The sequence below is a fragment of the Dryobates pubescens genome, chromosome 10 (assembly GCF_014839835.1).
Source record: "Dryobates pubescens isolate bDryPub1 chromosome 10, bDryPub1.pri, whole genome shotgun sequence".
In the NCBI taxonomy this organism is placed as follows: Eukaryota; Metazoa; Chordata; class Aves; order Piciformes; family Picidae; genus Dryobates; species Dryobates pubescens.
Window position 1 is genome coordinate 16,897,744 of NC_071621.1, and position 15,346 is coordinate 16,913,089.

General features: G+C 63.4%; 1 protein-coding gene across 1 annotated transcript; it reads right to left on the minus strand.

Annotated features, from left to right (window-relative positions):
- Positions 1–399: 399 nt before the first annotated feature.
- RNF169 (ring finger protein 169) lies at positions 400–15,247 on the minus strand. The gene is made up of 6 exons (XM_054164850.1): positions 14,773–15,247; positions 9,140–9,216; positions 5,822–5,968; positions 5,056–5,168; positions 2,620–2,719; positions 400–1,771 (listed from the first exon to the last, which is right to left on the minus strand). Exons 1-6 carry the CDS (start codon positions 15,245–15,247, stop codon positions 566–568), a joined length of 2,118 nt encoding a protein of 705 aa, XP_054020825.1. The 3' UTR covers positions 400–565.
- Between the last annotated feature and the right edge of the window lie 99 nt (positions 15,248–15,346).

The window sequence follows — 15,346 nt, forward strand, 5'->3', positions numbered from 1 at the left end:
GCAACTTGACTTCTAAAAGGCAACTTCATCATCCTCCAGAAGGCAACTTGTCCTCTAGAAGGCAACCCCATCGTCCTCTAGGTCACTTGTCTTCTAGAAGGCAATTTCATCATCCTCTAGAAGGCAACCTCATTGTCCTCTAGAAGGTCACTTGTCCTCTAGAAAGCAACTTCATCATCCTCTAGGAGGCAACTTCATCCTCTAGAGAGACAGCCTCATTGTCTTCTAGAGAGGCAGCCTCCTTGTCCTCTAGAAGGCAACTTCATCATCCTCTAGAGAGGCAACCTCCTTGTCCTCTAGAAGGCAACTTCATCATCCTCTAGAGGCAACCTCCTTGACCTCCAGAGGGCAACTTCATTGCCCTCTAGAGAGGCAACCTCCTTGTCCTCTAGAAGGCAACCTCCTTGCTCTCCAGAAGGCAACTTCATTGCCCTCTAGAGAGGCAACCTCCTTGACCTCCAGAGAGCAACTACATTGCCCTCTAGAGAGGCAACCTCCCTGTCCTCCAGAAGACAACCTCCCTGTCCTCCAGCAAAGGCCACATGGTTTCCCCCCACCCCAAGTGCTACTTGGCCCCCAGCCTGCTCTTGGACCTCAGCAGGTAGCGCTCCCCACCCCTGCCTCTCCTCCTCTCCAGCGTCCTGTTCTCGCTGTCAAAAAGCCTCTGCAGCTGCAGGGCCAACCTCCTGTCCTCCTCCTCCTGCTGGACCTTCTGCTCCACCTCCAGGCCTTCTGGAGCCAAGGAGGTCACCTCCCCCAGGTGCCTCAGCCTCTTGAGGGAGCCGTTGGCGGCGTGCTCCAGGTGCTTGGTCTTGCAGCGGCGCTTGCGGCCACGGCGCAGGGCCGGAGCTTGGTCCCCCAGGATGTTCTCCACGGAGCTGCAGGTGGTGGTGGTGGTGGTCTGCAGGTTGAGCATCTCACTGCTGTTGAGGAACTTCAGCTGCTTCTTGCCTGCTGCCTTCAGAGGGAGGCTGCTGCCGGGTAGCGAGGAGGTGACCCCCAGCGGCCTTCTGCTCAGCGCTTTCGGGCCGAGGCCCAGGGAGGATTTGGCCACCAAGGTGGTGGCTTGGAGATCAGGGACTTCGGGGGGGTTTTGGGTGGTGGCACTGGACCTCAGGCCTGGTTCCTCAGAGAGGTCAGCTGCTGGTAAAGCTTGAGGAGCTTTCTTCTTCTCGCTCCCTCTTCCCAGCTTGGGAGGAGGAGAGGAATCCAGCTCGGGGCGAGGGTCTCCTGCTGCCTCAGCTGGAAGCAGGTGGTAGTGGTGCTCCCCTTCAGCTTGGGGCTGCTCTTTAGGGCCACTGCTGGAGTGGGTGACCTCAGCCAGCTCTTCCCCAGGCTCTGCAAGCAAGGAAGTGAGGGTGGCTTTGGAGAGAGTCCTCTTGATCTGGCGCTCCTGGAAGATCTGCTCCCACTTCTTCAGGATCCTGGGGCTGGCCTCGTAGGTGGTCGGCTTCTGGAGGCTGCGGCTGAGGTTCCTGGGGGTGGACTTGATGATGAGGGGGCTCAGGACCCTCCCATCTGGCAGCCTCTTGGGGGGGGTGCACGGGGAGCAGACGATGGGCTTGAAGTGGTTGAGCTCCTCGGAGATGCTGTCGTTGCTCTCGGGGCTGATGGACCTCTCGGGCCCCCTCTGGAGGGCGGAGAAGGAGGACACAGGGTTGAGCGCCTGACGCTTCTCCGCCGTCAGGTCCGGGGCCGACAGGCAGCGATGGTTCTGGGTGGAGGAGAGCACCCCCAGCAGCGGGGTGGAGGTGCTGCTGACTGCTGGCACCTGCGAGGCAAAGCAGCACAGCTCAGGAAGGTTGGCATGGGAGGAGAAAGAGGGAGGAGCCGGGGGGGGGCGGGGAGGAAAGGAAAGGAGAGGGAAGAGGCAGGGGAAAAAAAGGAGGAGGTGAAGCTGCCAGGCTCAGGCCGTGCTGGGGAGCAGCCTGGCATAGCCAGGTCAGCCTCTGCTGCTCCCTGAAGCTCTCAGGGAGCCTTGGAAGAGTTTGGGTTGGACATGATCTTGAAGGCCAAGCATGGCCTCAGCACTGCCCCAGGGCACCACCACCCCATGGCCCTCAGCACCACAGCTTCCCAACCCCTCCAGCCATGGGCACTCCACCACTGCCCTGGGCAGCCTGCCACAGGCCTGGGCAAGCCTCAAGAGGCACAAATTGTTCCTCAGGGCCAAGCTCAACCTCCCCTGCCACAACCTGAGGCCATCTCCTCTTGGCCCAGCCCTCAGGAGCAGCCCTTGAGCCCCAGCTGGCTGCAAGCTGCTCTCAGGGAGCTGCAGAGAGCCACAAGGTCTCCCCTCAGCCTCCTCTGCTGCAGCCTCAACCCCCCCAGCTCTCTCAGCTGCTCCTCACAACTTCTCCAGAGCTTTCTCCTCCTTCCCCAGACCCCTCCCCCCAGCTTCCTTGCCCTGCTCTGGCCCTGCCCCAGCCCTCAAGGTCCTTCTGGCAGGGAGGGGCCCAAAAACTGTCCCCAGGCTTCCAGCTGCAACCTCCTCAGTGCCCAGCCCTGGAGGCACAATCCCTGCCCTGCTCCTGCTGCCCACACCAGGTGACCACTGCTCCAAGGTCACCTCAGAGAAGAAGGTGGTCTCCACTTGATGCTTCCAGAGGCAGTTAGTACCTTGGTTTTGTTGGCTGGGGCTGATCTCTGCCCGCTCTTCGACCTCTCCTGCACGGTGTCGTTGCAGCTCCGACTCCTTTCCACCTTGGAGCTCAGGTTCCTGGGGAAAAGAAGAGGAGGTGAAACCAGGAGAGGTCTTGGGAAGCTCAACAGCTTCTGGCACCAGCTCCCTGTGGGAAAGGGCTTGGATCAGGCTCAACTCCTGGACTCTTCCCCCTAAGGGCTTGTAGTTAATTGAGGGTGAAGCTCCCGGGGATGTCCTGGAGCCCTCTGTGCTCCTCACACTTCGTCACTGGGACAGGCTCTCACCACCCTCCTGCTGAAGGACTTCTCTCTGCTCTGAGGCTCCCTCTTGGAGCTCCAAAACATCCCCCTTTGCCCTGCTCAAAACTCTGTCCAAACCTTTTTTCTCAGCCCCTCCCAGCCCTGCAAGGCCAGCAGCAGCTCTCCCTGCAGCCTTCTCTTCTCCAGGCTGAACTCCAACTCTGACAGCCTGGCCTCACAGCAGAGCCCTTCCAGCCCTCCCAGCATGGCTGTGGCCTCCTCTGGCCCTGCTCCAGCAGCTCCCTGCCTGTGCTGAGGCCTCCAGAGCTGCCCCAGCACTCAGGAGGTCTCCCCATGGCTTCTCTCCAGCCCTTCCCCCCCAGTCTAGATGAACCCCAGGGGTTGTCCCAACCTGGCCCTTGGCCTTGTTGCACCTCAGAAGGTTCCCCTAGCCCCACTCCTGCAGCCTGTCCAGGTCCCTCTGGATGGATCCTGCCCCTCAGGGGTCTCAAGCTCTGAGGGGGCCTGGATCCCAGTGTCTGTGTCACTGATGGAGATGCTGAACAGCACTGGTGCCAGGATGGACCCCTGAGGGCCACCATTTGTCACCCATCCCCACCTGGACCTCAAGGCATTGACCACTACCCTCTGGATGTTGAGCATCCAACACCAGAGCCCCCATCACCTCCCCCCTGTGCAGAGAGGATGTTGTGGGGGGACCACATCAAAGCCTCACAGAATCACTGAGATTGGAGAAGACCTCCAAGATCATCAAGTCCAACCTTCCACCCAGTACCACCATGGTCCTCAAACCATGGCTTGAAGCACCTCAGCTGCTTGCTCCATGAACATCTCCAGGGGTGGTGACTCTTCCACCACCTTCCTGGGCAGCCTTTTCCAATTGCCCCCAGCAGAAAGCAAAACAACCTCCAGAGCTCTTCCCATGTCCACTGCTGGAACCCTTCCATCCTGGAAGGCCATCAGGTTGGGTCTAAGTTCCTGCAGGATTCTCCGGCAGGTAGGAGGTGATCAGGACAGACTTCAGTGTTCTACCATTTAGTCTGTTCTACATAGCCTGGGAAGAAAAATGTCTGACTGGTTTTGGACTGGGACATCCACAGGAGGGTAGGGCTTGGAAGGGAGCTCCAGAGGTCATCCAGGCTCCAACCCCCCCTGCCAGAGCAGGGTCAGCCAGGGCAGGTCACACAGGAACACATCCAGGGGGGGTTGGAAGCTCTCCACACAAGGAGACTCCACAACCTCTCTGGGCAGCCTGCTCCAGGCCTCCAGCACCCTCACACCAAACAGCTCTCTCCCCATCTTCAACTGCAACCTCCTGGGTTCCAGCTTGTACCCCTTGGTCCCAGTCCTCTCCCTGGGCACCCCCAAGCACAGCCTGGCACCTTCAGCCTGACCCCCACCCCTCAGATATTGATAGGCATTGATCAGGGCCCCTCTCAGCCTTCTCTCCACATCAACAGCCCCAGGGCTCTCAGTCTCTCTCCTCAGCAGATCTCTTGCAGTCCCTTCAGCATCCTCACAGCCTCCCCTGGACTCTCCCCAGCTGCTCCCTGCCTCTCTTCAACTGGGGAGCCCCAAACTGGACACAGGATTGCAGGGGTGGTCTCAGCAGGGCAGAGCAGAGGGGCAGCAGAACCTCCCTAGCCCTGCTGGCCACACTTTCCTTGATGCCCCCCAGGATGCTCTTGGCCCTCTTGGCCCCCAGGGCACCTTGCTGGCTGCTGGGCACCTCCTTGTCCCCCAGCACCCCCAGCTCCTTCTGCTGGCAGCTGCTCCCCAGCAGCTCCCCCTGGGCTGTGCTGCTGCAGGAGGTTGTCCCTGCCCAGGGGCAGGACCCTGCCCTTGCCCTGCTTGGCCTTCAGGAGGTTGCTCTCCCCCAGCTCTCAGCCTGCCCAGGGCTCCCTGGCACTGCCAGCACAGCCTCAGGGCTGTCACCACTGCTCCCAGCCTGGCTGAGGCTCCACTCTGTGCCTTCATCCAGGCCACTGATGAAGACGTTGAGCAAACCATGACCCAACCCTGACCTCCCTTGGGGAGCAACCACAAGCTCCAGGCCTCCAACTGGCTCCAACTGAAGGCTCTCAGGTAGGTGTAGAAGAGAAGAGCACCTGTGAAGGACACCAGTGAGGATGATGAGGCTGAAGATCTTACCCTGAGAGGAAGGCCAAGGAGTAGGCACTGCTCTTGGAGACGAAAGCTGAGCGGTGGCTCTGCCTCCCCTGGAAGGGTTCTTCATTCTCTGAGTCTGAGAGGCACTCAGGGAGCTGTGGGAGGCAAGCCAAGGCCAGGCTTTGAGTTGACCATCCAGGAGGCCCAACCCTGCCCCCAGGCTTGCAGCTGTGGGCTCCCCAGTGCCCAGCCCAGGGGCAAATCCCTGCCCTGCTCCTGTTGCCCACACCATTGCTGCTCCAGCCCAGGCTGCTGCTGCCTTCCTTGCCCCCCTGGGGACCCCCTGGCTCCTCCCCAGCCTCTGCCACCAGCCCCCCCAGGGCCTTTCCCACCCAGGCACTTCCCAGCCCCTCTGCCCCCAGCCTGGAGCCTTCCTGGGCTTCTTGTGCCCCAGGGGCAGGTCCCAGCCCTTGCCCTTGGTGCCCTCATCCCATTGGCCTCCCCCATGGCTCCAGACCCCTCTGTAGCTCCCCCATGCCCCTCCAGCAGCTCAGCTCCCACCCAGCTTGGTGCCATCTGCACCCTGCCTGAGGGAGCCTCCAGCCCTCCCCCAGCTCAGGGATGAAGACATCCAAGAGCAGTGATCCCACCCTGAGCCCTGGGGACACCACTGGTGCCCAGACACCAGCTGGAGCTGTCTCCATTCCCCACTACCCTTTGGCCCCAGCCTCCAGCAGACTGTCCAAGCCATCAGCCACTTTCTCCAGGAGGATGAAGTTGGAGAAGGAGAAGCAGAAGCTTTACTCACAGCCTCCTGGCTGACCTTCAGCACCAAAGCTTCCTCTTTCTTCTGCTGCTCATCCATTTTCCTTTTGCCCAGCTCCAGGTCCTCCAGAACCAACTTGTGAAGGAGGTCCTCAGAAGATTTTTCTTCTTGGACTTTTTCCTCTCTCAGCTGGAAACAATGACCAAAAACAAAGACAAAACCAAACCAAAGGGAAGAGAGCCCCAGGCTGAAGTCCTACACTTGGCTGCCCAGCAGGTGACCTCCCAAGAGTTTGGGCCACATTTTGGGACCTCACTTCTCTCCTCCTTTGATGGCTAAGCACAAACTGCAACCCAGGAGGTTCCACCTGAAGATGAGCTTCTGCCTCACCACCCTCAGGGGGAAGAACTACTTCCTCACATCCAACCTGCACCTCCCCACTAGCAGTTTTGCTCCTTTCCAACCCCCAAAGCCCTACCACTCCCTGACACCCTACAAACCATGACAGGGCTGCTGCAGTTGGGTGGCTTCCTGATGGGCCATGGCAGGTCCCAGGCCCTTGGTGACATCACCTCCATCATCTCTGAGCTCCAGAAGCTTTCCCTGAAACTCTGCAAGTCTGCTCCCTGCACTTCCTTTAGGGAGCTGATGGCTCCCACTGGGAGCTGAGATGTTCACCTTCTCAGTGTGCCAGGACCTTCTGCTGCTGGAACCTTTGGCTGCTAGGCTCTGCAGAAGGATGTGGCCAGGCTGGAGCCATGGGGGAGGCCAATGGCATGAGGGCACCAAGGGCAAGGGCTAGGACCTGCCCCTGGGGCACAGCAAGCCCAGGAAGGCTCCAGGCTGGGGGCAGAGGGGCTGGGAAGTGCCTGGGGGGAAAGGCCCTGGGGGGGTTGGTGGCAGAGGCTGGAGAGGAGCCAGGGGGTGCCCAGGGGGGCAAGGAGGGCAGCAGCAGCCTGGGCTGGAGCAGCAATGGTGTGGGCAGCAGGAGCAGGGCAGGGATTGTGCCCCTGGGCTGGGCACTGGGGAGCCCACAGCTGCAAGCCTGGGGGCAGGGTTGGGCTCTCCCTGCCAGGACCTTGAGGGCTGGGGCAGGGCCAAAGCAGGGCAAGGAAGCTGGGGAGGGGTCTGGGGAAGGAGGAGAAGGCTGTGGAGAAGTTGTGAGGAGCAGCTGAGGGAGCTGGGGGCGTTGAGGCTGCAGCAGAGGAGGCTGAGGGGAGACCTTGTGGCTCTCTGCAGCTCCCTGAGAGCAGCTTGCAGCCAGCTGGGGCTCAAGGGCTGCTCCTGAGGGCTGGGCCAAGAGGAGATGGCCTCAGGTTGTGGCAGGGGAGGTTGAGCTTGGCCCTGAGGAACAATTGGTGCCCCTTGAGGCTGGGTCCAGGTCTGGGCTCCCCAGCTGCAGAGAGACTGAGAAGTGCTGGAGAGAGCCCAGGGGAGGCTGGGGAGAGGCTGAGGGGCCTGCAGCAGCTCTGTGTGGAGCAAAGGCTGAGAGCCCTGGGGCTGAGAGCCTGCAGAAGAGCAGCCCCAGAGGGGAGCTGAGCAATGCTCAGCAAGAGCTGAAGGGGCTGTGGGGGGCAAGAGGCTGGGGCTGGCATCTGCTGAGTGCTGCCCAGGGACAGGCCAAGGGGCACAAACTGGCAGCCAGGAGGTTCTATTTGAGGATGAGGAGAAAGTTGTTTGTTGTGAGGGTGGTGGAGGCCTGGAGCAGGCTGCCCAGAGAGGTTGTGGAGTCTCCTTGTGTGGAGAGCTTCCAACCCCCCCTGGCCATGGTGCTGCTGGGCAAGCTGCTGGGGGTGCCCTGCTGGAGCAGGCTGGGCTTGGCCTGGCTGAGCTCCAGAGCTCCCTTCCCACCACCACCAACTGGGGACTGCCAAGAGTGTGCTCCACTCACATTTGTGATCATCTCCTGACTCCAGGTTTGCTCTCTTGCTCCCCAAGCCTGCTCTGCTCCTCTCTGCTCCAGCTCTGCTCCTGCTGCTGGGAAGCTGCCTGCCAGGACATGCCTCAGGTAGGAGCTTCCTGACCACGTGTGGTTAGCAGCTTGGACTGCTTGTGACAGACACAGCAGCAGCCAGCTCCTTAAACCCCATACCTGACCTCCTCCTTTGGGAGAACATCTTGGCCCCAGGGCACCTTGCTGGCTGTTGGGCACCTCCTTGCCCCCCATCTCCTTCTCCTGGCAGCTGCTCCCCAGCAGCTCCCCCCGGGCTGTGTTGCTGCAGGAGGTTGTCCCTGCCCAGGGGCAGGACCCTGCCCTTGCCCTGCTTGGCCTTCAGGAGGTTGCTCTGCCCCAGCTCTCAGCCTGCTCAGGGCTCCCTGGCTGCCAGCACAGCCTGAGGGCTGTCACCACGGCTCCCAGCCTGGCTGAGGCTCCACTCTGTCTTCATCCAGGCTGATGATGAAGATGTTGACCAGGAGTGGACTCAGTCCTGACCCCTGGGGGACACCACCAGCTCCAGGCCTCCATCTAGACTCTGCCCCACTGCTCACAACCCTCTGAGCTGTGCCCTTCTAAACCCAGGAAGCTGCAGATTGGTTCTGAGACCTCCAAAAATCTACCTCAGAAGGTTCAATAAGGCCAAGGGCAAGGTCCTGCAGCTAGGTCTGGGCAACCCTCGGCATCAATCCAGGCTGGGGGAGGAGGAGGTTGAGAGCAGCCCTGCAGAGAAGGCCTCGGGGGTGCTGGTGGGGGAGAAGCTGGACAGGAGCCAGCAATGGGCACTGGCAGCACAGAAGGCCAAGGGCAGCCTGGGCTGCATCCAAAGCAGCTTGGCCAGAGCTGGAGAGAGAGGATCCTGCCCCTCTGCTCTGCTCTGGGAGACCTCACCTGCAGGGCTGTGGCCAGCTCTGGGGCCTCCAACACCAGAGAGACAGAGACCTGATGGAGAGGGTCCAGAGGAGGCCACCAAGGTGATCAGAGGCTGCAGAACCTCTGCTGTGGGCACAGGCTGGGGGAGCTGGGGCTGTTCAGCCTGGGGAAGAGAAGGCTCCAGGGAGACCTCAGGGCTGCATTTCAGTATCTGAAGGAGATCTGCAGGAAGGCTGGGGAGGGACTGCTCAGAAGGGCCTGGGGTGAGAGGAGCAGGGACAGTGGTGTGAAATTGGAGCAGGGCAGGTTGAGGTTGGACATGAGGAGAAGCTCTGCACAGGGAGGGTGGTGAGACACTGGAACAGGCCACAGGGGGGTGGCTGAGGCTCCATCCCTGTAGACATTCAAGCTCAGACTGGAGGTGGCCTTGTCAGCCTGATCTAGCTGGAGGTAGCCCTCTAGATTGGCTGGCCTTGGACTAGATGACCTTTGGAGGTCCCTCCCAACCCAACCCACTGTAGGCCAGGGCACAGGCAGCCCCAATTCCATACCTTCCTCAGGTGGCTTTCATATTCCTCTCGAAGCTCCCCAGGTCTTCTGACTTTAATGGGGGCTCTGAAGATGAAATCTGGAAAGAAAAGGGGGAAAACAAGGAGAAAAGAAGGAGTCTTTTTCAGTTCCTACTGATCTGAGGTTGTCCCAAGAAGCTCAAAGCTCTTGAGGTCCACCACAAGAGGTTCCACAGCACTTTTGGGGGGGGTCTGATGTTTCTATCCTGACTCTGCTCCACACTTTGGGAGGAGGATGGCCAAGTTCTACCATCCTGAGGCCCTCCAGAGCAACCAGGGGAGGATGAGGAGGGACAAAGGTGGTGAAGGAACCACCTGGAGATGTCCCCTAGGGCAAGGGAGTGAGACATTGAGGGCTGCTTTAGCTTGGAGAAGAGGAGGCTGAGGAGGGATGTGCTTAAGGGAGGGGGGTGGGTGGCAGGAGGATGGATCCAGGCTCTTCTCAGTGGTCCCCAGTGAGCTGAGAAGTTCCATCCAGACATGAGGAGGAGGAACTTCAGGGCTTGGAGGGGAGGCAGAGCACCGGAAGAGGCTGCCCAGAGAGGTGGTGGAGTCTCCACCTCTGGGAGACTCTCAAGGCCTGCTTTAAGTGACCTTGCATCTGGGCTTGGAGGACCTTCAGGGGCTCCTTCCAAGCCTACCACTGGGTGGTTGGGAGGTTAGAGAGACTCTCCCAAGAGGCTTCAGGTGTCTGCTCCCAGCCAGCCACCCAAGAGACCCCAGCAGAGCACCCCAGGATACCACCCCTGGCCTTCAGCCACTCAAAGACATGGAGAAGCCTCTTCAGAAGTGGTTTCTCCTCCTCCATGTCTTCTTCACAGTTCCTGATGGTCTTCCTGGCTCCGGAGCTTTGATTCCTGCTCCATCTGGCAGGAATTCCTCCTCCTGCTCCAGCTTCCTGCCTGTATTTCCTCCTCCCCCCTCCATGGGAACAGAGGAAACCCCAAGGGATGATGGCATGAGGCTGGACCTCCATCCATGGAGCCTGGAAGCCCCCAGAGGCTGTGCTCTTGAGGCCAGCAGCAAAGCTCTCTCCTGCTGCTCCTGTGCAGAGCAAGCCCGGGCAAGCTCCACTGCAGGCAGAGAACCACAGAGCTGGGGTGATGGAAAGAGACCTTTCAGGTCATGGAGTCCAACCATGAGCCCAGCACTGCCCCAGGGCACACCCGACCCCTGGCCCCAAGCACTACAGCTTCCCAAACCCTTCAGCCATGGGGACTCCACCACTGCCCTGGGCAAGCCTCAAGGGGCACAATTGTTCCTCAGGGCAAAGCTCAATCTCCCCTGGCACAACCTGAGGCCATCTCCTCTTACCCTGCCCCTTGTTCCGTGAGAGAAGAGACCAAACTCCAGCAGGCTGCAAGCTGCTCTCAGGGAGCTGCAGAGAGCCACAAGGTCTCCCCTCAGCCTCCTCTGCTGCAGCCTCAACCCCCCCCCGAGCTTCCTCAGCTGCTCCTCACAACTTCTCCACAGCCTTCTCCTCCTTCTCCAGACCCCTGCCCAGCACTGTTGCACTTCCCTGACCCTGCCCCAGCCCTCAAAATGCATCTGGCAGGGAGGGGACCAAAGCCCAACCCCAGGATTAGAGCAGTGAGCTCCCTCAGTGCCCAGCCCAAGGGCTACAACCCGAGCCAGGAGCTGCCACAGCCTCCTGCTCTCAGGCCCAGCAACCCAGCAGCTCCTCTCCTGCTCTCAGGCCCAGCACCCCGGCAGCTCCTCTCCTGCTCTCCGGCCTCAGCACCCCGGCAGCTCCTCTCCTGCTCTCTGGCCTCAGCACCCCGGCAGCTCCTCTCCCGCTCTCCATGACCAGCACCCCGGCAGCTCCTCTCCTGCTCTCCATGACCAGCACCCCGGCAGCTCCTCTCCTGCTCTCCATGACCAGCACCCCGGCAGCTCCTCTCCCGCTCTCCATGACCAGCACCCCGGCAGCTCCTCTCCCGCTCTCCATGACCAGCACCCCGGCAGCTCCTCTCCCGCTCTCCATGACCAGCACCCCAGCAGCTCCTCTCCTGCTCTCCGGCCTCAGCACCCCGGCAGCTCCTCTCCCGCTCTCCATGACCAGCACCCCAGCAGCTCCTCTCCTGCTCTCCAGCCTCAGCACCCCGGCAGCTCCTCTCCTGCTCTCCGGCCTCAGCACCCCGGCAGCTCCTCTCCTGCTCTCCGGCCTCAGCACCCCAGCAGCTCCTCTCCTGCTCTCCATGACCAGCACCCCGGCAGCTCCTCTCCCGCTCTCCATGACCAGCACCGCGGCAGCTCCTCTCCCGCTCTCCATGACCAGCACCCCGGCAGCTCCTCTCCTGCTCTCCATGACCAGCACCCCGGCAGCTCCTCTCCCGCTCTCCATGACCAGCACCCCGGCAGCTCCTCTCCCGCTCTCCAGGCTCAGCACCCCGGCAGCTCCTCTCCTGCTCTCCGGCCTCAGCACCCCGGCAGCTCCTCTCCTGCTCTCCGGCCTCAGCACCCCGGCAGCTCCTCTCCTGCTCTCCATGACCAGCACCCCGGCAGCTCCTCTCCCGCTCTCCATGACCAGCACCCCAGCAGCTCCTCTCCCGCTCTCCATGACCAGCACCCCAGCAGCTCCTCTCCCGCTCTCCATGACCAGCACCCCAGCAGCTCCTCTCCCGCTCTCCATGACCAGCACCCCGGCAGCTCCTCTCCTGCTCTCCATGACCAGCACCCCGGCAGCTCCTCTCCCGCTCTCCATGACCAGCACCCCGGCAGCTCCTCTCCCGCTCTCCAGGCTCAGCACCCCGGCAGCTCCTCTCCTGCTCTCCGGCCTCAGCACCCCGGCAGCTCCTCTCCTGCTCTCCGGCCTCAGCACCCCGGCAGCTCCTCTCCCGCTCTCCATGACCAGCACCCCAGCAGCTCCTCTCCTGCTCTCCGGCCTCAGCACCCCGGCAGCTCCTCTCCCGCTCTCCATGACCAGCACCCCAGCAGCTCCTCTCCCGCTCTCCATGACCAGCACCCCGGCAGCTCCTCTCCTGCTCTCCATGACCAGCACCCCGGCAGCTCCTCTCCTGCTCTCCATGACCAGCACCCCGGCAGCTCCTCTCCCGCTCTCCATGACCAGCACCCCGGCAGCTCCTCTCCCGCTCTCCGGCCTCAGCACCCCGGCAGCTCCTCTCCTGCTCTCCATGACCAGCACCCCGGCAGCTCCTCTCCCGCTCTCCGGCCTCAGCACCCCGGCAGCTCCTCTCCCGCTCTCCATGACCAGCACCCCGGCAGCTCCTCTCCCGCTCTCCATGACCAGCACCCCGGCAGCTCCTCTCCCGCTCTCCATGACCAGCACCCCAGCAGCTCCTCTCCCGCTCTCCGGCCTCAGCACCCCGGCAGCTCCTCTCCCGCTCTCCATGACCAGCACCCCGGCAGCTCCTCTCCTGCTCTCCATGACCAGCACCCCAGCAGCTCCTCTCCCGCTCTCCGGCCTCAGCACCCCGGCAGCTCCTCTCCCGCTCTCCGGCCTCAGCACCCCGGCAGCTCCTCTCCTGCTCTCCATGACCAGCACCCCAGCAGCTCCTCTCCCGCTCTCCGGCCTCAGCACCCCGGCAGCTCCTCTCCCGCTCTCCGGCCTCAGCACCCCGGCAGCTCCTCTCCTGCTCTCCATGACCAGCACCCTGGCAGCTCCTCTCCTGCTCTCCATGACCAGCACCCCGGCAGCTCCTCTCCTGCTCTCCGGCCTCAGCACCCCGGCAGCTCCTCTCCCGCTCTCCATGACCAGCACCCCGGCAGCTCCTCTCCTGCTCTCCAGCCTCAGCACCCCGGCAGCTCCTCTCCTGCTCTCCGGCCTCAGCACCCCAGCAGCTCCTCTCCTGCTCTCCGGCCTCAGCACCCCGGCAGCTCCTCTCCTGCTCTCCGGCCTCAGCACCCCAGCAGCTCCTCTCCTGCTCTCCGGCCTCAGCACCCCGGCAGCTCCTCTCCTGCTCCCCGGCCTCAGCACCCCAGCAGCTCCTCTCCTGCTCTCCGGCCTCAGCACCCCGGCAGCTCCTCTCCTGCTCTCCAGCCTCAGCACCCCGGCAGCTCCTCTCCCGCTCTCCATGACCAGCACCCCGGCAGCTCCTCTCCCGCTCTCCATGACCAGCACCCCGGCAGCTCCTCTCCTGCTCTCCATGACCAGCACCCCGGCAGCTCCTCTCCCGCTCTCCGGCCTCAGCACCACGGCAGCTCCTCTCCTGCTCTCCGGCCTCAGCACCCGGCAGCTCCTCTCCCGCTCTCCATGACCAGCACCCCGGCAGCTCCTCTCCCGCTCTCCATGACCAGCACCCCGGCAGCTCCTCTCCTGCTCTCCATGACCAGCACCCCGGCAGCTCCTCTCCTGCTCTCCAGCCTCAGCACCCCGGCAGCTCCTCTCCTGCTCTCCATGACCAGCACCCCGGCAGCTCCTCTCCTGCTCTCCGGCCTCAGCACCCCGGCAGCTCCTCTCCCGCTCTCCATGACCAGCACCCCGGCAGCTCCTCTCCTGCTCTCCATGACCAGCACCCCGGCAGCTCCTCTCCTGCTCTCCGGCCTCAGCACCCCGGCAGCTCCTCTCCTGCTCTCCAGCCTCAGCACCCCGGCAGCTCCTCTCCCGCTCTCCATGACCAGCACCCCGGCAGCTCCTCTCCTGCTCCCCGGGCTCAGCACCCCGGCAGCTCCTCTCCCGCTCTCCATGACCAGCACCCCGGCAGCTCCTCTCCTGCTCTCCAGCCTCAGCACCCCGGCAGCTCCTCTCCCGCTCTCCATGACCAGCACCCCGGCAGCTCCTCTCCTGCTCTCCGGCCTCAGCACCCCGGCAGCTCCTCTCCCGCTCTCCATGACCAGCACCCCGGCAGCTCCTCTCCTGCTCTCCAGCCTCAGCACCCCGGCAGCTCCTCTCCTGCTCTCCGGCCTCAGCACCCCAGCAGCTCCTCTCCTGCTCTCCGGCCTCAGCACCCCGGCAGCTCCTCTCCTGCTCTCCGGCCTCAGCACCCCAGCAGCTCCTCTCCTGCTCTCCAGCCTCAGCACCCCGGCAGCTCCTCTCCTGCTCCCCGGCCTCAGCACCCCAGCAGCTCCTCTCCTGCTCTCCGGCCTCAGCACCCCGGCAGCTCCTCTCCTGCTCTCCAGCCTCAGCACCCCGGCAGCTCCTCTCCCGCTCTCCATGACCAGCACCCCGGCAGCTCCTCTCCCGCTCTCCATGACCAGCACCCCGGCAGCTCCTCTCCCGCTCTCCGGCCTCAGCACCCCGGCAGCTCCTCTCCCGCTCTCCATGACCAGCACCCCGGCAGCTCCTCTCCCGCTCTCCATGACCAGCACCCCGGCAGCTCCTCTCCCGCTCTCCATGACCAGCACCCCGGCAGCTCCTCTCCTGCTCTCCATGACCAGCACCCCGGCAGCTCCTCTCCCGCTCTCCATGAGCAGCACCCCGGCAGCTCCTCTCCCGCTCTCCATGACCAGCACCCCAGCAGCTCCTCCTCTCCTGCTCCCCGGGCTCAGCACCCCAGCAGCTCCTCTCCTGCTCTCCAGACCCGCTCTCCTCTATTCAGGAGCCCCAGCGCAGAGCCTGCACACTCTCCTTCCAGCTTCTCCGTCCCCTGCCCCGCTCCCTGTCCCTTCCTCGCCCCTCCCGGATGTGCCAGGGCAGGTCCCGGTTCCGCACGCACCTTGCTCCGGGGGCCGCTGCTCCCTTGCTGCCACGGGGGGGTCGTGTCGGTTGCGGCTGCGGGGCCGGTGTCTTCGGGGCCGTGCGGCGAAGCGGCTGCGGCAGAGCGGGCAGCGGAGGCCGGGGCCCTGCAGGCAGCGCTGGAAGCAGGCGAGGCACAGCGAGTGGCGGCAGGGCGGCGTCACCGCCTCGGCCACAGCCTGCCGGCACACCGCGCACTGGCTCACGGCCAGCGCCGCCTCAGCCTCTCCCTCCTCCGCTGCCGCCTCCTCCTCCTCCTCCTCCTCCGCCGCTGTTAAGGCTGCCGCCCCGGCCCTTTCCCGCCTCCGGCGCCTCCTGCCCCGCCGCGCCTGCAGCCCGCGGCCTGCCGCCGCCGCCATCTTGTCAGGCGCCCGCGCGGCTCCGCCCTGCCTGCGCGGCCATCGCTCACCAGGGGCGAAGGGCAGCGCCGGCCACACCCCCTCGTTAATATTCATCGGGGCCTGATAAATATTCATGAGGACGGGGCGGCAGGGGCGTGGTTTGGCGCTGGGCGGGTGCGGGAGAGGCGGCCCGCGGGAACTGCGCTCTAAAGC